The sequence below is a fragment of the Paroedura picta genome, chromosome 4, assembly GCF_049243985.1.
Source record: "Paroedura picta isolate Pp20150507F chromosome 4, Ppicta_v3.0, whole genome shotgun sequence".
NCBI lineage: Eukaryota > Metazoa > Chordata > Lepidosauria > Squamata > Gekkonidae > Paroedura > Paroedura picta.
The window spans coordinates 41373811-41397727 of record NC_135372.1 but is presented as its reverse complement, the minus strand read 5'-3'; the positions used below and the strand labels follow the sequence as shown (position 1 = coordinate 41397727).

At 43.8% G+C, this 23917-nt stretch overlaps 1 protein-coding gene across 1 annotated transcript in view; it reads left to right on the top strand.

The window, feature by feature from the left end:
• Positions 1-227: 227 nt before the first annotated feature.
• Positions 228-23917, top strand: part of NMNAT2 (nicotinamide nucleotide adenylyltransferase 2) — an 82868-nt gene continuing 59178 nt past the window's right edge. Inside the window, exon 1 of the mRNA XM_077332615.1 lies at positions 228-433. Coding sequence (XP_077188730.1) covers positions 349-433 — 85 coding nt within the window. The 5' untranslated portion in view covers positions 228-348. The remainder of the gene's footprint in view (positions 434-23917) is intronic.

Here is a 23917-nt window from a genome sequence, read left to right as displayed (position 1 = left end):
TAAATGTATGTTTCCTCTGGCCGGCTCTTGTTGAAGCCATCGGCCCAAAAGGCTCCATGAGGAAAAGTTGACGTTCAGCCCCCCCCCCCCCTCCCCAAAAACTCTGGTTTGCCCTGAGCTTCTCCAGCAGGCCTCCCTGCCTTCCTTCCCCCCAGCCTGGCCCGGAACGGGTTAAGGCAGGGAGGAGGCGCTGACGTCGCTTGCGCCTGGGAGCTCCGAGCCCGCTTCCCTCCTCCCTCTGCAGACCCACGGAGCCGCGCGCGCACGCACACACACACACACAGACACAGACACACACACACACAAAGAAGCCACCGGGAAGGGAGCGCCGAGCCCTGCGGAAACACCATGACCGAAACCACCAAGACCCACGTTATCCTGCTGGCCTGCGGCAGCTTCAACCCCGTCACCAAGGGCCACATCCAGATGTTCGGTGAGTCCCTCCCGGCCAGGCTCCGCGGGGAGGGAGGGCGGGGCGGGGCCGGTGGGGGGGGGGTCCTTGGGCTTGGACCGGGCTGGGCTGGCTCGGGGCCATCTGCCTGGACCCCGGGAGCCCCCCCCCCCTCTCCTTCTAGGGCGCCTGGAAGGACGGGCTCGCTGCTGCTGTTTCTGATGCAGAGCCGGAGGAGCTGTTTGGCGCGGCGTTGCCGTCCCAGGACCGGCCTTGGGGAGGGGGCTCGCACGGGCTCGAAGGGCCGGGCTGCGGAGCGCTGGAGCCCAAGCAGCTGAGGTCGAGCGAGCCTCCTGTTGGGCAGCGGGGCGTGTGCTGGACAGCTCCCTCCGGCGACTCAGCGGGGCTGGCGGGCGGGCTGCTGGGGCTGGAGCCGCTCCCTCCGGGCGCGGTCGGGAGGAAGCGGGAGGAAGGAAGGAGGGAGGCGGCGGGGGAGGGGTGTCGTCCTGAGAGCGGAGGGTCGGGGTCAGCGCTCGGCTGTTGCCTGCCTGGGGGCGGCGGCGGCTGGGATCGGGGCTGCTGCGGCGTGACTCTCCTTCTCCGGAGACTGGGGAGTTGGCAAGCGCCGCCACAGAGCCGCCCGTCGTGGCCTCGGCGAGGACTCCCGGCCAGAAAACCTGGGCATTGGTGGGGGGTGGGGGGAACCTCCTGTCGTGGGGGGTGGACGGCATTTGGTGACGCCTCCACCCCCACCCCCACCCCCAACCACGCCGCCTCCGCCCCTAAGCAGAAGAGCCTCGACGACATCGGGGTTGAGCAGCCGGGGTGCGCTCCCGAGTAGACATGGGGCCGGAAAGTTGCAGCCAATCAGAGGGCCCGGGGTGGTGAGGGGGGGCGCCCCTAGATTCTGCCCCTCTTTGCCAACCGGCATTCAGGAGCCTCCCGCTGGACGGCTTGCAGGGTCCATCCTGGGAGTGCACCCAACCGGGGGGGGGGGGGACACTGTGACGTTACGAAGCGGGCCGCATCCTGACCGCTGTTCCCCAGCAGGATGGCTTGGAAAAGACACCTTGAGAACGGGCTGGGATTTCGGGGGGGGGGGGGGAGAAGTTCCAGGGAAGGTGAAAAGATCTGATGCGAAACTTGCGAGAGGCGTGGCGGGGGAAGGGGACTCGGCTGAATGACTATAACTGGTCAGGCCAGATTGGGGAGGGGGAGGCCTGGGTGAAAGCATTCGGTGGGAGTCGTGGGGGCCTGTGCTTTGGGGGGAAGGGGGGGCATGGCTTGCCTTTTGGAGCTGAAACCAGAATCCGACGACTTCACCACTTTCAGGGCAGCCCGAGCCGAGCCCGGAGGGGGAATCGGCTGCTAGTGGGGGGGAGAGGGTTTTATTCATTTTTAATAGGGGTTTAATGCATTTTTAATGGGCCGTTTCCATGTTTATGGGCCCTCTCCAGTTGTTTTTTATATCGGGCTTCTATTGGTGTGATCTGTCTTGGTCTAGAGAAAGGCGAGGATAGAAATATATTTAAAATAAATTGATCTCAAAACAAGATTCTTTTTGATGGGCTTGAAGCGAGGGACACAATGGTTTGCTTTCTCCCTGCTCTTTGAAGGATTTCTGTTTGGGTGGGATCACTGCCGATGGATACAGTATGATGGATCTAATCCATGTTGGTTATTTTGAGAATATAATGGGGGGGGGGGTCGGGTAGGTGCATCATCTTGCCCACTCTTCTTTGGCCTTTATGAAGGAAAGGATTTTCAGTGGCTCCCCCCCCCCTTCCCTGTGTGGGCAGGAGCGTTCAAGAGCGGCTTGCTGTCCACATCTCTAAGTGCTGAAATGGCTTCATGGTAAAGCCTTGGAAATGCGTCTCTCCTTGCTTGCCTAGTGAATTCAAACAAGCTGTTGTTTAAACCAGGGGGGGTGAACCTGTGGTCCTCCAGATGCCCATGGACTACAATTCCCATGAGCCCCTGCCAGCAAACGCTGGCAGGGGCTCATGTGAATTGTAGTCCATGGGCATCTGGAGGACCTCAGGTTCACTACCCCTGGTTTAAACTAACTAGCCCTGGCAATCGCCAATGACAGCAGTGTGCAGCTGTGGGGTGCTCACTCTAAACAGTTCACGCATTGAGAAATCCGTGGCAGCAAAATCAAAACAACCACCCCCAAAAACGAGACCGCGTCTGTTTCTCATAAAACAAATTATTTGCCCGGAAACACAACAGAAACATATTGGGAGAAGGATTGCAGAAGTCCCTCATTTTTCACTTGATATGTAGATACAGCTCAGCTGTCCAGGACTGGGGTTTGCTCTGGAATCTTTACAAGTGGCCAGAGGAAAAGATCTTCCGCTCATTTAAAGGAAAGAGCACAGGCACGCACGCGACTATAAATAATGAATGTGTTCTGCATGTTTAAAAATTGATTGATGCCTGCTCTGGGAAACTATTCTGGCCCCTCTCTTCCCAAGGCATGGTCTGGGCCTGTGTGTTCAACAGAGGATGCAGCCTTCCTCTAGCTACTGAGGTCAGACAGGAATGCGGCCCTAGATCTGAATTAGATGGGGATTGTTCTCAAGACAGACGGTGGTTATTTCAAACCCCTCCTAAAGAGGAGCCATTGCTCGGAGTTTGAAGGGTTTGGGGTCTGGTACGTCAGTCAATGCTAATGCTGTCGTGCAGATGAAACAACTCTTGAATGAATACAGGAATACATTTGCTGATTGCACAATGGAGCCTAATGGGAACCAGGAAGTCATTTTGGTCCTCCTGCCAGGTGGTCTCTGTGCCAATAGATTCTCTTATTTCCATTCTCTCTCTTTTTTTACCCGGACGCGAAGGTGAGTTTTTTAAACATCTGCATAGGTTTGCTTTAAGAACACATTCTACCAAGATCGGCATACTAGGAAATGAGGTGAAATCCTATCCAGATAGCCCTTTGATTTCCCATGTGTCCAAAAAGAGTGTGTGGGGGGGAGAAGACAAGCCACACGTCTTGCATAGAGGCCAATGCCGTTCGCTCATCTCCGTGGAGCTCAGGTAGGCCCCAAAGGTGCTTAGAAAGTCTTCAAAAGCAATTCCTGCAGGCAGAATTTGCCATCCCTCCTTGGTCCAGCTTTATTTTATTGCTGTGAGAAAGTGATCATGCTGTCAAATGCTATCATAACGTTCAAGGGCTCTGTTAGAAATGCAGAGCAAGTGAAAGCATCGGGGACATGAAAATTCAGCTGCAAACGAGGAAGCTTCCAATTAAAATTCATGCTTGACCAGGAAATCACAGGTCCCGTTCTCCCCCCCCCCCCCCAATCTGTGTTAAGGCAGGGGTAGTCAACCTGTGGTCCTCCAGATGTTCATGGACTACAATTCCCATGAGCCCCTGCCAGCATTTGCTGGCATCTGGAGGACCACAGGTTGACTACCCCTGTGTTAAGGGACAGTAGTGAACTACCTTATAAGGTTGTTGTAAGGTAATGAGTATATTAAATCCTATTAACATCAGAACAGTGAGGCCAAGCTGGATCTTATAGATTTTTTTTAAAAAAAAAAGAAAGTTAAAGTTATTCCTGCTTAGTTTTTCCGTTTAGCTTTCCTGCTTACATCTTCAAGTGCCCTGGGTCAATCTCATTCCAATTCTTCACTGGTAGCATACTTGCCATCTTTTCTTAGCCTAAAGTACTTCCCTCTCCAGATCTTTGGTCCAGTTTGCAGTTGTTTCCTGAACGTCATTGTGCAGTTTGGGATCATGAAATTCAGTTGCCTTTAGTGTGTTGTAGTGGTTAAAGATTGGAGGACACTAATCTAGAGAGTGGGGTTTGATTCTCCACTCTTCCACATGCATCCAGCTAGGTGACCTTGGGCTGGTCACAGTTCTTAGGGCTGTTCTGACACAGCAGTTCTCTTAGAGCTCAGCCCTACCTACGTCACAGGACATCTGTTGTGGTGAGAGGAGGGGAAAGGTGGGGGCTCCTTTGCGTAGTGAAAAGTGGGGTATAAATCCCAGCTATTCTTCTTCTTCAACCTGTCCAGAGGCAGGATCCATTGGAGTACAAGCACTTACCAGAAAGTCATGTGTCAGTAAAGTCACATGACAGGAAGAGCTAGAGTTATGACTTTATTGGTGTTAGTGCCAGGAATGTGGGAAATAGCCTAAAACCTGCTTCTCCACATGTTGGGTGACCTTGGACTAGTCTGTCCTGTTAGAGCTGTTTTCACAGAGCAGTTCTGTCAGAGTTCTCTCACCTCCACCTGTTTACAGTGTTTTGTTGTGAGGAGAGGAAGGGAAGGTGACTGCAAATTTCTTTGAGACTCTTTAGGTAGTAAAAAGCAGGGTATAAAAATCATTTTCTTCTAACAGAGCTGGGGACAGAAAATACAAAACAGGTATCAGGAGGTTACCATAATGAGGAGCAAACCTAGGATCAAGGTTTGAGGGCCCAGACACATGGACCACTGACTTAATTAGTTGCCAGGCCAGACATCCTGTTCTAAAGCTTCACAGCAAACAAAAACTTTCCTTAAAGTCGAAAAACTAAAAGATGCAGCATACCCAAAAGCAATTTCAGTAGCTAGTTGCTATTGATATTCAGTTCCTTTGCGTTGCATGACTGGTAGATGAATTCTGTTCAGTCTGGATGGCATATCAGATTCCAGAAGCTAAATAATTTCATGCATTTTGCTGTGATTGTGGACGAGTAATGGTTGGGGGGGGGGAGGGCATGAGTTTGCAAATTCAGTTCTCTAACTGAAATGTTAAAGTCGGGTTTCTGAGCCTGTGCTTGATCTTTGATTCTGGCAAGGCAGGAAGTGATCAAATAGCAGTGTAATCCTAAATGGGTCTATCCAGAATCCTATTCAGGTCTATTCACTAGTGTTTATGTCCAGGAAATTGTTTTTAGGAATCCACTGACAGTAACTGGTTTATTTTAAACTTCAGAATTGCCATCTTCCCATCTAAACATCCCTTTATACTGCTGATTTCCTCTCCTCTCTGTTGTCTCTTCTGCTGAAATTCATACCATACATTCTTAATTCAAGTATTTATTTATTTATTATTTTGATTTATATACCGCCGCATTTCCTAGGAACCCATGGCGGTTCACAGAATAAAACATAAAAATACAATAGAAATACTAGAAGGCAACATCAGAGGAAGGCCTCAGCCTCTGTGTCTTGTCTGGCAGCTATGTGAAACAGAATGCTGGACTAGATGGACCACTGCTCTGATCCAAAAGGGCTCTTCTTATGTTTATTTCTAGAAGAGAAGAAGAAGAGCTGGGGGGGGGGGTTGTAGAAGATTTAAATGTTAACATATTTTGCATTTTCCCATGTATTTCCTTCCAAATGTTTCTTTTTTACAAGTTCACCACATATGGTAAAAGGCTTCACGTATATCTCGACAATTCCATCATTTGCCTTTGTAATATTTATCTGCTTTCTCAATATTCTTTGGGGTAATGTAACAACTGAAAAAACATTTTATATCAATTTTCTCTTATTGTCTGATTGGCTGTAAAATTTCTTTCTTTTTCCCGTAATAGTTCCAATGGCGCATAGCTATTTGCTCTCTAAAATTCAGCATCCATTTAATCATACATTTTTTTCACTTGTTCTTCTGTTTCAAACCAAAGTATAATTTATATATCCAATGTAATAAATTGTCTTTTTGTTTTGTATCAGCTGCTCAAACTCAGTCATCTTTCTTAGAGCTTCATCTTCCATGTTGATGATCTTCTTTAGTCTTGAATATAGTAGCCATTGAATTTTGATTCCTTCATCTCTAATATATCACCAGGACTTGTGCTTCCCCTGAGCATTTACTGCATTACCTTATGTTTAAAAACAAATTTATTTCTGTAATGCTTATCATAAGATGCTTCTCTTGAGGACAAGTGGAGAATTTGGAGGACTCAATATGTTCTAACATGTCAACCACGTTCTCAGAAGTCTAATCATATGACTTTCTTGTTATAACCATTTTGGTTGATGTCTTTATCCATCAATAATTTTGGAAAACATCATCTAAGTCTGCTGATTAAAGTTTTACTATTCTTTGTCTTGGATTTTTAATCCAGTCTACAATCCAGGCCAAGCCTGCCACTTGATAATATAATTTTATGTTTTGGAACTGCTAGCCCTCTATTCTTTTTCTCATCTTGGAGCATTTCAATCCTTATTCTTGTTTTCTTGCCATGTCAAATAAATTCATTTATCTGTCTTTGCCACTCTGTCAGTATTCTTTCTTCTATATGTATAGGTAGCATTTAGAATTAAAAAAAATAATTTGGGCAATGCATTCATTTTAATTGCTGAAATTCTACCCAGCCAGAAGATTTTGATTTTTTTTTAACCTGGATAAGTTTGTTTGTATCAATTTCTGAGTCTTCTGATAATTACTTTTTAAAAGATTATGATTTGGTCCAGTCATATTTGTTCCCAGATATATAATAGGATTGGTGTCTACTGTGCATTCTGTACTCTTTATAATATCTTCTTCTTCTTTATAATATCTTCTTCTTGTTAAGCATTTTATTATTATTTTTGTTTTCTTCCTTTTAATTTTATATCCTGAAATGACTCCAAACTCTTCAGTATATTCCATTACATACTGTAACTATTTTTGTGGATCCAAAACTGTTAAAACCATGTTGTCTGCATAGCTTTTCATTTAAAATTCTATGTCACCCACTTTTATTCCTTTGATCCTCGTGTCTTGTCTAATCTTTATGGCTAAAATCTCCATCTCTAGGATCTCTGGGATAAAGGGGTGGCAGGGTTCAGCTCTGTCATGTTCCTTGTTAGATTGAAATTGCTTCTGTGACTTGGTGGCTAAAAAGGCAAATGGGATTTTGGGCTGTATCAAATGGAGTATCGTGTTCAGATCACAGGAGGTGATGGTACTGCTGTACAGAGTGCCATATAGAGGATGGAGCAGAGTTGTTCTCTCTTGCCCCAGAGGGACGGACCAAAACCAATGGGATGAAATTAATTCAAAAGAAATTCCATCTGAACATCAGGAAGAAGTTCCTGACAGAGCGGTTTCTCAGTGGAACAGGTTTCCTCGGGAGGTGGTGGGTTCTCCATCTTTGGAAATTTTTAAACAGAGGCTAGATAGCCATCTGACAGAGAGGCTGATTCTGTGAAGGCTCAAGGGGTAGCAGGTTACAGTGGATGAGTAATAGAGATATGAGTGTCCTGCATAGTGCAGGGGGTTGGACTAGATCAGTGGTCCCCAACCCCTGGTCCGGGGACTGCAACAGGTCCGTGGATCAGTTGGTACCGGGCTGCGGCTCCTCCTCATCCTCCTCCCCGGCTGCTGCCTCGGGGGCTGCCCTGCCACTCTGCCGCCGGCTCACCTTTGGTGCTCTCCAGCAGCCACCATGGCTGGGGCTCCCCCTCAATCTGGCGCGGCGCAGCTGCTGCTGGCAGCGCCCCCCAGCGGGCGGCGGGAAGTCAGGGGCACCAGCAGGAAAGCAAGCGGAGCAGGGGCTCAGGCGGCGGCGATGTCCCTCAGCAAAAGACTACCCCCCCGGGCCTCCATAAAATTCTCAAGTGTTGACCGGTCCCCAGTGATAAAAAGGTTGGGGACCACTGGACTAGATGACCCATGAGGTACCTTCCAAGTCTATTCTTCTATGATTCTAAAATTTTTGCTTCTTGGTTTGAGTATATACTTCATATTCAGTTCCAGAATTCTGGGCCCATATTCTGAAGTACATTCATGTTAGAGTATCAAAAACTTTCTCTGCATATAAAATTTAAAACACTGCTTTCTTTTTTTTTCTTATTCACAAATTCAGTTACATCTATCATAAATTGTATACTATCTTTTATGTACCTCATTGGTGCAAAGCCTATTATATCAGCTTGGATTAAATTTGTTAATTTAGATCTATCATTCTTTGGATCTAAAACTCTTTATGTCTTTAAATCATTATTATCTTCATCTTGAAATTCTGGCATAGTTTGAAAAAATTTTCAAAAAGTTTAACTTTGGAATTGTTTGACATATATATTGTTGCTACACATTTTGCCTTCTAGAAGTGTCATTTAAAAAATTAAATATCTTCCCTCTGGATCTCTTAATTCTTCAGTTCTAATTTTGGGTTGTTTATGTAAGTAGGTAGGGCTCACTTTTTAATTAAGTCTGAACCAAGATGTACTTTATATAATTTTTAGTATCTAAACATTTCTTCTTTATGTGTGTTTCTTGTAGGCATAAAATTTTGCCTTTTAAGTTAGTTGAAAATGTTTATAATTTTCATAGGAGAGTTCAGTTCATTAATATTTAGTGATACGTTTAAATTTATCAATTTTGTCCCCATATTGATGTCATGGCTGTTTTTTTTCCTGAGTTCTTAGATTAATATTGCTTTGTGTTGCTTGAAGACTTTCCTTCAGTCCCTCTATGTGGATCCTCCATTTACAGTTCTTCAGTCAATAGCTTGGCATGTTCTTCTTATTTTGATTACTTTCCTCTTTTTTTTTGATAAATATACCTCTATTGTGAATGGTATTTTCCAGTGGTATTTTATTTCCTTCTCTTGTAGAATCTGTCTCAAAAAGTCAAAATCTTTCCTTTTCCTTAGCACACTAGTTGGTAGATCCTGAAAGATCAGCATTTTGCATTTCCACCATTTTTTTTGCTTTTTGTTTTTATCAGTTTATCAGTTTATTCTACTTTCTTGTTGTCTTTTTGACGTGTTCTAGTTGCCATTATTCTTTTTGCCCTTCTATTTCAAAAAAGTATTATATACATTTTCTATATATTGTTTCATATACCTTTTTCTATGCAGACATAGCAATTTACAATGATCACATTTTATATTATTAAAGTAACCAAGCTGTAATACATATTTGTAATAGAATAGTTGTAAGAGAAAGAGGTTCTGTCCCAAATCTTTATATAAAAACCCTATTCATCATATATAATAAATACTCTAATTAAGAGCAAAACAAATGAAAAATGAAAATGTAGCTTATTTCCTAATCATCATTTCATAATCTTAATTTTATCACCAGGAAAATATTTTATGTCTTCTTTTAAGGTTTAGATTTAACAAGGACGGGGGGGGGGGATGGAAATATATTTTGAAAGGGTATTGGGGAGATGAAATGGAGAGGGTGAGAAGAGAAAAACATAAAAATGAAAAAATAAACAAAATCAGAAAAAAGTAAAGAAAAACTAAAAAAAAAAGGAAATAAAGAAAACTAACTATATGATTTGTTGGCTCATAAAAGTATATATAAATCTGTTATCCTTTACCTATAGAAGGCTATGAAATAAATAAGTAAGAGGGGAGATTACCCAGCAGATGTATTTTTACTTTACAATATGCTGATTCCTGTATAGTTCCCATCATCTGAAGGAAAAAAAATAGTCCAAAGTCTTCTCATTATTTTTATGTGCTGGAAATTATTAGAGATAGCATTCATGTAGATAATATTATCTGTCAGTTTATTGAACCTGCCAAACTGGTCTTTTCTTGTTGTGGCAAACCTAAACCAGAGCTCCAGCCCCTTCAAATAAACACCCCTCACCAGGCAAGGCAAGGGGGGGGGGAGGGAAACAACCAATTGCTACCTGACAAAGAAAATAATCCACAGAGAAGATAAAAATGTGTGCAGTGAGATAAAATGTATCCAGAAAGTAAGAATATGGATTATTTCATCTGTTTCTAATGTTTCCACTGCTTTAAGTTTAAGTTTTCTTGAAGGAAATAGTTAAATTAGACACTGTTCATTAGTTTACCTCTGCACTGTCATAAATCTAGTCAGTTTTCTGTACTTTGAAGTCCATACATTTTTGGAAATTCTCTTACTGGTAAAGCTACTGACTGCCAGCATTTCAAGGTAAATGATAATTCCAAAGCAATTTTTAAAAAGCAAGCCAAAGATTATGGATTTATGGACGAGGAGACTAAAAAGAGAAGAATAAAAGGTAAAAAGAGAGAAACTATAAGTAGGGGTCAATTTTTGTCAGCAAATCTAGCCTCCGTATTCTACACTGACTTTAGTGTTATCAGAACCCAAGTAGAGTTTGAATAAATCAAATCCTCCCTGTGGATTCGTCTATCAGTTTGATCTCCCTTGTAGGAAATATGTTAGGATAGATGAATAAATTCTCTCTATACTTGTGTAAATATACCTACAATAAGTCTGAAGCTCTTAGAAATACTCCTGTTCAAGTTACCATGTCCCCAGAAGTCCTCCTCACTCTATTTTAGATGGCAAAATGAGAGATTTAGAAATCAGAGAAAGTAGAAAATTTCACTTTTGTAGTATGACAGTGAGTGGAAGCAAAAGGGAAACAAACTCACTTACACATTCTGCACAAAATGGAACTGAACATAAATACAATAAATAAAACAAACATAAATAAAATAAACATAAAGAGAAGGAAGTGAAGTCCTCTTTTTAAAATCCAGGTAGGTTAGTGGTTAGAGAGTTGGACAAGGATCAGGAAGACCCAGGTTTGAATCCTCACTCTGCCATGGAAGCTCACTGGGGACCTTGAGCCAGTCACTCTCAGCCAGATCAACCTCACAGTGTTGTTGTGATGATAAAATGGAGAGGAGAATGATGTTGTTTGCCACTCTTTTCCACACCAGGAATCCAGCCTGGTGCAGCATTCATCCAGTTGTGGGGCTAATTTCTGCTTCCGGACGATGTCAGCACCATTCCAGGGCAGTCACAGGCCTGGCACAACACAGGCCATCATTTGCTCCATGGCATTCCCTTGCCAGGGGGCAAAGGAGGGCCTGCATCACACCAGGCCTGGGACCACCCTGGAACAGGGCCAACATCATTCAGACATGAAAATTAGCCCCGTGACTGGACAAGTGCTGTGCTGGGCCAGATTCCCGGTGTGGAAAACGTCCGAGTCACACTGGAGGAGGAAAGCAGAGTATGAGTTGCTAAACAATAATATATCTAAATATACAACAAACTACATGGTTCTGTTATTAGCCTTTTCTTTATCACATCAAATACACACAGAATCAGGATCTAGTGCCAACTGTGAACCTTTAGGAATCAAGGACTGAAATTCTGTCCTCAGATGGAAGTTGTTGTGCAAGAAAACGATTGCCTTGTATAGTAGGTCTCAGATTTCTCTATTCCCCTCAACAGAGCATCAGTGGTGCTTTTATTGAGTTTCTGGCGCACTACCAATGCCACAGGGCCCTCCTGCCTTGCTCGCTGCCTTGGAACAGTCTGAAGCAAGAGAATATAATCCTAATAACAATCTATATTTGAAATCCACAGGATGTTGCCCAGGACAGGTATGTTACATACCCGCCTTGCTACATTTCTGAAACCATGAATTTGTAAAACAGTTTTATTTCTGCTCCTAGGAAAATTGGACTGATGCTGGGTTCTTTTGAATGTCTTCCAAATATTCAATAAAAGCAATGGCATTTTACAAAACTTTCCTTGGGCCTGTACCAAAACATTTTTTACAGATATAACCATCCACAAGGTCGAAAAGATACTCTGCTCACTGCTAAGGCCCAAATGTGCAAGTGTTGACAAGGTGCCAGGTATTAACTGTACATGCTTAGAATTTTTTAAAAAAGTAAATTGCTTTCTATTTTCTTCCCTCTCCACCATTATAATAGGGTTGATCCTAGTGTCCCAACCTCTTGCTCCTGCAGGAAAAATTAGAGGTGAAATTAAGTTACAGGTCAGCCCCTAGTTTGTCTGCTGGATGTTGAACTACATTCTTATTTAGAAAGGGTCAAAAGCACTTTACAACGCCATCCTAAGTAAAAGAGTTGGTTCTTACATGCCGCTTTTCTCTACCAGGAGTCTCAAAGCAGCTTACAATTGCCTTCCCTTTCCTCTCCCCACAACAGAGAGCCCTGATATTACTGCTCGGTCACAACAACTTTATCAGTGCTGTGGCGAGGCCTAGGTCACCCAGCTGGCTGCATGTGGGGGAGTGCAGAATCGAACCCGGCTCACCAGATTAGAAGTCCGCACTCCTAACTACTACACCAAGTAGAGTGAACACCATTCGAAGCCACTTGACTTCAATCAACTCAGAAAGGTGTGAGTCTTCTTAGGATTGCACTGTTACATTTCGGTAGCCCTGTAGCATCTACATCGGCAATCCACAAAATTGAGTCAAATGTTCATCATAACGTGGAGGCATTGCCTGATACTTCAACACCTGATTACTGTTTGTGGGGACCTGGTTCACACATTCAAGTGCAACATGCAATTTCTTTATGTTTGATGACTGTGCACTGGAGGACTTGGTTACTGTCATGAAGGTGCTTCACTGAAAGACACCGATTTCAAACGATGATGAATGACAAGGATTTTCCATCAGTGGTGCTAGGCCTGTGGTGACTCACTCTCCTGTGGTAGTCAGCTCTGGTTGATGCAGGCAATGTGTCAGCATTCATGGCTGAACCAATCCTTGATGGCTGGCTGCTGAACTTGTTCACTGAGTCATGAATTTTATGAACTGTCCTTTTGCTGGGTATTCTATAGACATTCAGTGCCAGTGTAGTTAAGAGCAGCAGCTTCTAATCTAGCTAGCCAGGTTTGATTCCCCATTCCTCCACATGCAGCCAGCTGGGTGACCTTGGGCTCACCACAGTTCTTATAGTCCTGTTCTCACAAAGAAGTTCTCTTAGAACTCTCTCAACCCCACCTGCCTCACAGGGTATCTTGTTGTGCAGAGAGGAAGCGAAGGCGATTGTAAGCCACTTTGAGACTCCTTTGGACAGTGAAAACTGGAGTATAAAAACCAGCTCTTCTTCTTTTTTGTATCCCACCACTCCCGGAAACCGGCTATGTTATTACTCTATGGTTTTGTCAGGAGCAGGAGAAACTGAAGTGCCTGATCAGGCCCTGGGGTTCTAGAAGAAGCAGGACAACTTACCTTACTTTTTAACATTAGTTTTAGTCATTTTCTCCATCAGCCAGCATAATACAACTTTTGCGTGACCTGAATTTTTGAACTGCACAGATATCCTTTTGGATCTGCACATTTCCCCCTGGAACTAGAGATTTTGTGTCATGCTGCACATTTCAATTTTTTTAAAGCCTTGAGCACCTTGAAGTTCCGCTTGGGCTCAAAAACGGGGTTTGCATGAAAACTCAGTAATATAATTCTGACTCATGCTGACTTGTGCCATTGATCCATCTATTCCAGTAGGATAGACTCTGAGATCTACAGTACTTCTCCAAGATTCCAGAGCTCTTTCCTAGCACTCCTCCCCAGGATCCATCTACCGTAATTACATGAGACTGCTCAGAATCTCTATAAGGCAAACCTTGAATGACTTAAGATCTTTTTTCCTTATCAGTTTTGTATAGCTTTGTGTAAGGTTGCTGTCTTTTCAGACCCCACCCCATGCACAATTTCTTTCCTTTAGGCATACTTTCATCCTTCTGTTGAGAATAAGGGTCCCCAATATGGCACCCACCAAGTGTTTTTTGAAAGTGGGTGGGTCAGGTGCAAATTTTGGCTAGCAGGGCTTCTCACTAGCTGTGATTTAGAAAAACAACAACATTGCTTTCAGCGGCAGCTGCTCCCACAGCACAAATATCCTCACTGTATAGTGGAGGATAAGCCATGTGTATGCAAGAAAAACAGAATCAATAGAATCAAAGTTGGAAGGGGCCATACAGGCCATCTAGTCCAACTCTCTGCTCCATGCAGGATCTAAAGCATCCTTGATCTGTCCGGCTGCTGCTTGAAGATTGCCAGTGAGAGGGAGCTCACCACCTCTTTAGGCATCCGATTCCACTACTGAACTTCTCTGACTGCAATTTCCCCCCTCTGATATATAGCTGGTACCATTGTACTTTAAACACATTACTGCATTTCCTATTCTCTGCTGCCAATAGGACCCCCCCCCCCACGCTCCTCCAAGTGATAAACTTTCAAGTACTTAAAGAGAGCGATCATGCCCCTCTCCTATTTTCCAGGCCGAACATTCCCTCATCCCTCAGCATTTCCTCATTGGGCTTCGTCCCCAGGCCCTGGATCATCCTCATTGCTTTCTTCTGCACCCTCTCAATTTTGTCCAGGTCCTTCGTGAAGTGAGGCTTCCAGAATTGCACATAGTACTCCAGGTGCCATCTGACCAATACAGCGGGACTATGACATGTTGAGATTTTGACATGATGCCTCTGTTGATACAGCCCACGACTGCATTCACGTTTTTTTTTTACCACGGCATCATGCCGTCTGCTCATATTTATGATCACATTCCCCAAGATCACATTCACATACATTGCTACCCAGAAGTGTATCTCCCAGCCAGTATGCATGCTTCTCATTTTTGTGACTCACATGTAGAACTCTACACTTCTCCTTATTAAACGTCATCTTGTTCTCAGATTTTTAAAACAATATGTTCAGTTTGAAAGGCAGCTTGTTAAGCAGAGTTTCTGCCTGAAATTTTGAAGAGTTAGCGTTAGGCATAATCTCCCTCCCTGATGTTTTGTACCTGGCTCAGCCTCCTGTGGCAGCCATTTTGTGTGAGGTAGATTAGATGGGAAAAGTGAGACTGGCTCAAGGTCATCCGTAAGTGTCAATGCAAAACACAGAGATTTGAACCCAAACACTAACCACTACACCATATTGGCTGCTCTTCCCAACCGGTACAAAGATCAAAGCAGTACAACTCTTGCTGAAAAGCATCACTTTTCTAATTCCTGCTCATTGGTCACTAGTGCTGTCCATTTTATTTAAGAGAGAAAAAGTCTCCACCCTCAAATTAAAAAGCCGTATCAACCCTTCTGCTCCCAAAGAAGCTTCAAGATGGCTGGAATTCCATGTGATGACTGCTCTGTGGCCACCCTATAAAGCAGTGTCCTCATGTCCCCTCATTGTGGTCTCATGGCATTTTGTACCCCTGCAAGTAGAAGTGGGGAAACACAAAAGGCAACTGCATTGCACCATATGGATTCTTCTTCTAAATTAACTGGTAGAAGGTAGAGAAAAGGTGGACGTGTTCAACACGAGTCATTGATTGGCTGGGTGTAGCTCTGATTGAAAGGCTGAAGAGAGTTTTCTGAACTTCTTGGGGTTAAGAATTTTGTCCTGAACCTAAAACAACCAAGGGAGAGGGAGGTTGTAGAATGGTATAGCATAGCCTGATCTTGTCAGAGATCTTGAAAATTAAGCAGTGTTGGCACCTAGATGGACTACTAAAAAAGACAGAGGAAGGCAATGGCAAACCACCTCTGCTTCTCACCTGCCTTGAAAACCATGAGGTTGCCATAAGTCGGCTGAGACCTGTCGGCATGCACATAGTAGTGGGGAAATGTTTCCCCCTTCTAGTTGTTCGCCTGCTTTCAGCACATGCAGGATTCAATGCACTTTCAATGAACTTTAGAAGTAGATTTTCCTGCTTCACACATTATCCAACATGTGGAAAGGTGGCCTGCTTGACCCTTCTTGGTGTCCATTCTTTTTCTGTGACAGTTCCTGCTTTGGGGAACAGGCTGTTTGAAGAGACTCATATGTGGATTCTCCCCTTTTATATTACTCAACTTTTATTCTTGGTGCTTTATCAGCAAACCTGCAGGGAACACCCATGAAGAAACAGCTGCCTCCATGACAGAGGCAACCTTCCAACCTTCCAATATTTCTCAGGCTTCCCAACATTTTCTGATTAGACCTAGCCCACCAAACTGCTTAAGGCCTGTCTCCACAAGCAAGGAAGCCAGGGACTTATCTATTTAAATATGCAAGCAACACACAGAACCTCATACATAGATAATTGTTTTTTTAAATGGGTATCCCCCCCTTGTGGGTGGGGCATGGTTTGGGGTCTGGGGCAGGAAATCTATAGGGAAATCATGTGGAAATCCCCAGCGTCACTGCACTGTATTGGCAGCCACAGGGACACTACAGTGCACATGGCAAGGTGAATGCAACTCAGCCTATCTTACAGGGCTGTTGTGACAAAGTGCAGCAACCCCTTGTACAATGACCTGAGGTCCTGGAGGGAGGCAGGTGAAAAGCAGACAGAATAAAGAAAAGCCACACATGACATTCCCTATTGTACATCACTGTGATTTACAAGCAGAGCTTTGCAAAAAAAAAAAAAAAGCACATTAGAACAAAATAAAGATGAATGATAGGACTTCAATTAAAAAAAAAGTTCTTGCCAACGTCCTTTGATAGCAAAGAGACTGTCTGAGATGCAAGCCAGACCCTCTTGGGGGACAAAGCCAAAGAATTCTGCCCTATTTCAATCACACACATGGTCTTTTTATGTTAAGCAGGATCATTTGCCCAAAGGGTGGTGAGATAAACGCTGTGTGCCTCTGTGTTTTGCATTTACTGCGTTCTGCATATTTTTTAATGCTCAGACAACTGTAAAGCATTTTCAGAAAGGGAACCAGCTGGGATTTGGTGGAACTGGTCTATGCATAGTCAATAGTTTTATTTTTATTGCTGCCTGAATAGAGAAGCTCCTGTAATTTAGACCTAGGCTGAGACTCATGATGCCTAGAGAGTGAATTTGCTCCCCCAGGAGTACACAGAACAGCATACGTGCATTGGTGCAATTAAATTATTTTCAGCTGTGGATCTAACAGTCCTTTAGGCAGTATGTACTTCAAATGCAATGCACGGGCTTAACCATAAAAAAACTGGTTTCATCCTATTGCATATCCTGTACAGGTATAACCTCTGGCAATATTTAGACCACGGGGCATCCCTCTTTAAATCCTTATTCCGACTTCCCATCCATTCTTCTGTCTAGCACCGGTGCCTTGTCCTGACTTTCAAAGTCAGGTCTTGTGCATTTATCTCTCAGCCCACAGGTCCTGACAGGTTCATGGCAGCTGCTTCAACTCTCTCGTCCTTGGATGACTAATAGGACTGCCACCCCCAGGCTGAGAAACTTCTGGAGATTGGTGGTGGATCCTGGGGAGGGTGAGATTGAGGAGGGGACTTTATGGCATTGTACCCCACTGAGGTCCCTGTCCTCCCCAGGCTCCATCTACAAATCTCTGGGAGTTTCCCAAGCAGGATCCAGCAACCCTACCCTGCCATTCCCCACTGGTGGTCAGGAGGGATATGCCAACCCTAACCAGTCCTCTTGGAGAAAACAGCTGCTTTGGGGGTTAGACTGCATGGCATTATACCCCCCCAAGTTCCCCCCTCCCTGGGCTCCACTCCCATATCTTTTGGAATTTCCCAAACCAGAACTGTTGCCTACTCCCACCTCATTTTACTGTACATCTGGACCAGAACAAATAGAGGGGGTTGCAGAAACAGAACACAGAGTCAAAAGAACAATCATAATGAATAATCCCAAAAAGCCTTGAGAGAGATAAGAAGCCTCTGGCACAGTTCTTTGTACTCTACGTTGGTTGCGCAGAATATAAGACTGAGCCTATGAAAAGCTTGCATGGATGAGAGCTCAATCGGTCCTGAGAATCGAGTGCTGATGAAGAAACCTGGCTTTACCAGAAGCCTATCCTACCTTTCTCTGCTGCTTCAGTCAACACGTGTGGACCAGGCATTCGTGCATGCAATGGCATTCAGAATATTTCCCCTCTGTTATCCTGATCTCTGTCTGTTTCTCTGGCTTTCGGGCATGGATCTGTCCTTACAAGTAACCCCTAAAGGTCCAAGAACATGTTATATGGTTTACATCTTAGTTCAACCAGTTTCTTACAGTAACCACAATTCACAGACCCTGGCGAAGCAGAGAGCAAAACGAAGGACGATCACATTCTTCATACTGGCAAAGCCCAGAGGGCAAATCAGGAAATACCCTTGTCAAGGATTTGCTGGGGGTTCTAAAGTTAGTTAGGAGTCCCAGGCAGCTGCTTTCAAGAGCAACTGCTGAGCAAGGGGTGCTTGACCCAGTTCCTTGATTTAAAGCACACCTCCCTCAATCAGAAATTTGCTCTTGGGGGAAGAGTAGAGACAAGGCCAGACACTTGTACTTTCCCCCATCTGGACAGCATTGCAGCTTTGGAGGGGAGCTGTAAATTATTTCAAATTATTATTAATAATAATATAATTTGATTTGTGTACCGCCCTCCCAGCAAGCCGGTGAACAATAATGGTGCAAAAATGGAGATTAAAAATGAATAAACAGTATAAAACCATTTAAAACCACATTCCATAAACTAGAAGCAGCATCAAATTAAATATATTTCTAGCATGGGGGGGCATTGTGGAGGTTTGGCAGCAAAGGGTTAACCACCCTCTCATCCAAGGGCCCTTCATCTTCCAAGTGTTGCCAAAGAGCTTTTAGAAAACCACAGAAATATCATGTCTGTTCTACCACTTAGTGCATTTTCTAGGCACCCAGGCCATACAATTCAAAACAGGTAGTTTTAACTAGTAGCTGGATCTGTGCATTGCAAGTGCCTTATCCAACGTGTGTGGAATGAACCAAAGTCATTGGTTCATTGCAGCGTTTCCAACCCAAAAGTGGGCTATGAAGCCCCTGAAAACAGGTTGCAGTCAGTCTTCTCTACTGGCTGTCCTGTCTTTTGTATTTTGGAAATCAAGATCTGACCCTGGAAACCGTATCTTCCATGTCATAGATATGTTGATCAAACAGGGGTAGTCAAACTGCGGCCCTCCAGATGTCCATGGACTACAATTCCCAGGAGCCCCTGCCAGCAGTTTCTTGGTTTCTCAAAAACATCTGGTTAGCCATTGTACAAAACGGAATGCTGGACTAGATAGAGGCCAAGTTCATAGTCTGACTAAGGTGCAAGCAAATAAACACAACTTGGGTCAGCCTTGACTGGGTCACCATATCAAGTAGGGTCACAGTAGCAAATAAATTTGGTCTTATGGGGTCACCCTACCAAAAAGGTTGGGAACTGCTGCTCTACTGGATGGAAGTGCTGATTGACACATTCTTGGCCATTCTCCTCCTCTTGGGTGGCATCGTTCCATGTTCTCTGCAGGAGATCAAAAACACCCATGTTGGTTCATCAGAGCAGTCGGTTCTATCAGTGATTCATACTGGACGCCTACAGGATCGATGCTTTCACTGATGAGACAGTGCCCTTTTCTTGTTTAGCCCACTTCTCACTGACTCACAGGAGGCCTGCTTGTAAAGTGGATCACTATGATGGGCCCCATGGTTTTCTTTATCCCATTGGAGAAACTCTGGCATGCATCCCATGCTAATTATGTCCCTGAAACTGATATGCATGTCATGCTTTCCTACTGTATTTTTGTTCAATCATGATCCAATATTCGTGCTAGACACAGAGAGATGCTTCCTTCCCAAGCCACTTGGGGAAATAGCCAAGGGGATTACATGTGGCCATGGGGAGCAAAATCAACAACACAAAACCTTCTTGGGAGGAGGATTTTCTTCCACCTGGCTCGCCATGCCCAATGCTGCATTTGCTGCAATAAATCAACTAAAGTCTAAGGCATTAACAAATTCCAACAATTATTTCTAAAGACTCAGAGCGTGGGCGTTTGAGCCTCTTCCACACTTTCCTCTATCAGAAATTTGTTCTTGGAAGAAGAGGAGAGACAGGCTATGCTGATTGAAACAGACATGGCTTGAAGCGATGATCAATTTGAAAGGTTCTGTTTGTAGAAAACGGAGTCAGCTGCTTAAAACATTTCCCCGCTCTTTCCCTGCAAAATTTATTATTTCCTTTCCCCCATCTCGGTGTTTTAAAGTCTCCCAAGAAGGGGCACAAGAAACTGGAAGTGTTGTTGCTTGCTTCTGTGACAATGAAAACTAGCGCTACTTCATGCAAGAAAGATATAGCTCTGCAACATCAGGGTAGAAAAGGCAGAGAATTCTAGGAAGCTGCACTAGGCGATGAGCAGCAACAAAGCACATTGCTCTGATCTCCCTTTGGGATGAGAGCTTGCTGCAAGTCACAATTTCCATCAGGCCATGGCAGTAAATAGTGAAAGGGCAGCTATGCTCAGAATCATAGGATAATAGAGTTGGAAGGGACCTCATGGGTCATCTAGTCCAACCCCCTGCACTATGCAGGACACTCACAACCCTATCGCTCATCCACCCCCTTAAGCTGCTTGTCAATCCCCCCCCCCCCAAAAAAAAAAGTCTGGTCAGTTTAAACATTGGGTTTCCACCCTTTGCTTGGGTTCCTTTCTTCTCCCTTACATTTATCAAACTATGCTAAAACGCATGCATAAAGCCATGACGATTTAAATGGAAAACACTGGCTGGATGCTAATGTGCAGCTGTAATAGAGCCACTGTATATTTAAAAAAAAAAACAAAAAAAAACTCTGGACACCACCCTCAACACATCACAAGGAATGTTCTGCCCCAGTTTAGAAAAGTGTATTTTTAAAAATTCTAGCTGCAGAATAAATACAACGGGGGTGGGGGGGAATCAGTGGTGCATAAGGCAGGCACAGCACCGAAAGTCAAGATTAAAGGCTTACAGCTCTGAAAATCTGCAGCAAGATGTGAGTGCATTAGAAATAGACAAAGAGTGTGGGCTCCCTTACAATGAATAACAGCCCAATTAACATAATAAGAATTATTATAGGATTATACTGGATTAACAGTTTACTGGGGTCAAATCCAAAGCACCGCTCCCGTACAGCCAGTGTACTGTACTTCCGCAAGTCTGTAAGTCACATAAGACCACACCAGACTTACTCTGTATATATTATATTTGTTTCATTCTATTTATTCATAAACCATGTCATATTGCAACAGACTGTATTTTGTGTTTCATATTTCATCTCTGAGAGATAATTTGTCGTAGTGTCACCTTAATAAAAAGTTTTAAAGGAAACCATCTAGGGTTTCCAGATACTCTGATATTTGGGCAAAACCTCTATGGTTGAAGCCATTTTATTATAAAGTTTTTGCCCAAATACCAGAGCATCACAGTTGTGATGATGCCATTTCCTGTTTGATGTCAGTTGACATGGCCTGGGCCTGCCAAACTATACAGTTTTGAGAGGTCCATACTATCCCCTTCCCTCCCCAAAAATCAAATGATAGGAAATTTAAGTTCAATATCAGAATATAGTTTTATGCTGGAAATTTTAATATGAATTAGATTTATTTGTATTTTAGATTTTAAGTGATTTTAATAATGTTGCGATCTGCCCTGAGTCTGCTGAGATAGGACGGAATAAAAGTGTATTTTTTAAAAAACGAATAAATAAGAATATGGTGATTTGTGGGACTTGCAATGACAACAACAAAAATGATCAGCATTTCTGTTTTATCACATCCTTTCTCCTGTGGGCACAGGTTCATGAGCAGGCTATCACAAAACTGACTTGAGCTAGATTTTAAGACCTATATACCTTGCATTATTTACAAATAAGCTAAATAATTACAAGCAGGTCTTCTGATGCAGGCTGGGGTTCAAAGAGGGTTTTGGATTTGGATGGCTTGAAGACCTTTGCCCATAAGGAAGGAGGGCCAGCTATCAATCCTAAGAGTTACTCCAGTCCAAGCCTGTGGATTTAAATGTATTTAAATTCTACATAGGATCATAGAATCATAAAATCATAGAGTTGGAAGGGGCCATACAGGCCACCTAGTCCAACCCCCTGCTCAACGCAGGATCAGCCCTAAGCATCCTAAAGCAAAGGATTTAACACCATTTTTATTCCCCACTTCCTCCAATGAGCTCAGGGTATCTGATATCCATCTCCAATATTTTATTTTACCTTCACAACAAATGCTAAATCCTGCTGAGGTCTCTCTCCTCCCCAAACCCAACCTTCCCCAGGCTCCACCCCCCCCCCCAAATTTTCAGATGTTTTCTCAACTATAAGCCTGGCAGAACTGGTCTGTCTTGCAAGCCCTGCAGAACTGTCTAAGGTCCTGCAGGACTCTGGTCTCATGTGGCGTTGGGTGGTTACAAGAATTTTAATGAGGAGGGTAACTTCCTTTGCCAGGGTTAGGTCTTGACCACTCATATTATATGGCCACCAGGGGGAGGCTTGGGGAACAGGAAAATGCAGATCACCCACAATTTATCAGCATGACACAAATTTGACATGACGGAAATGACATCATGTCATGGCAACACTCTACTCCAGACTTTTTCAACTTTTTTACTGTTGAGAAACCCCTGAAATGTTCTTCAGGCTTTGAGAAACTCCAGAAGTGGCGCAATTGTGCAGAATATGGTTGGAAAGCAAAGCTATGTACACACCCACCCATGGCCCCTCCCCTTCCCACCCCTCAAGGCCCATCATTGGCCATTTGGGGAAGTGAGGGCAGGTTGACATGACCATATATAGTCGTATCACCCAGTTTTCTGACCTACATACTGAACAGAGGGGGGAAGGGTGATGTTTTATGGTTCGCCATCTTGTTTAGTCTGATTTTATACTGTTATTTTAAGGGTATTATTGGGGGTTTTATTGTGTTTTATTCATTCATGTAAACCGCCGTGAGACACCCATGAGTGGCGATATATAAATATAATTATAAATAAACAAACAAGCAAACAAACAAACAAATAAATAAATATTTAACAAATTCTTTAAAATATATTTAAAAAATAATTAGCTCCCACCCATCTAGGAAACTCAGAGCCATCAGGAAACCCCAGGGTTTTAAGAAACCCTGGTTGAGAAAGCCTGCTCTAACCACAGACTTTCAGCGGAATCCTAAGCACCATGAGGGCACAGGATTTCTCTCCTGGAGGGATAGGGTAGTGGCACTGCTGCCCTTTGGGAGCACCTGAGCTCTATTTTAAAATTTTCTTTATGATTCTAGTTCCCTGTCCTCCAAATGGACCAACCCAAGTAAGCACTGTTGCTGTGACTTCCCATCACACTAAAGCAAGAAGAAAAAGAGTTGGTTTTTATATCACACATTTCACTACCCGAAAGAGTGCTAAAGGGGCTTACAATCATTTCCCCTTCCTCTCCCCACAACAGACACCCCGTGAGGTAGGTGGGGCTGAGAAAGCTCTGACAGGACTGCTCTGGGAGAACAGCTCTATCTGGACTGTGACTAGCCCAGGGTCACCCAGCTGGCGTCATGCGGAGCAAGAAATCTAACCTGGCTCGCCAGATTAGAAGCTGCTGCTCTTTACCACTACACCACTGGGGGGTGGGGATGGGCAATATAAAATAAACAGCAACGTACCAATAGCCTGTTCAGGGACTGCGATTCAGTACTCAAGAGTACTGCCTATGGGGGTCAAGACTGGTGATATTTGGTGATTTTTTTTTTGAAATAAAAAGATCTCTAGTCTCTCCTTCTAGCTGAACTCCTGTACAGAATTCTTACCTTCCCCCCATTAGTTCTCAAAGTAGATCTAGTATGCTTATATCTATTATCATCTATTATTAAGTAGATAATACTATTAAATAGATACATTATATAGATCTATTATTATCAGTACCCACCTCTCTGTCATCCTCCTGTTCAGAAAGATCAGAAGAAAGTGCTGGGGAAAGATGACAAATTTTAGGAGGATGCGAGAAGGCTAGGAAAATAACCCTCCCCCTCAGCTTCTCATCCTGAAGTTTAATTCCTTCATCTGAAGCGGCCAAATAGAACCCAAAAACTTTGCATTATACCCCAAGACT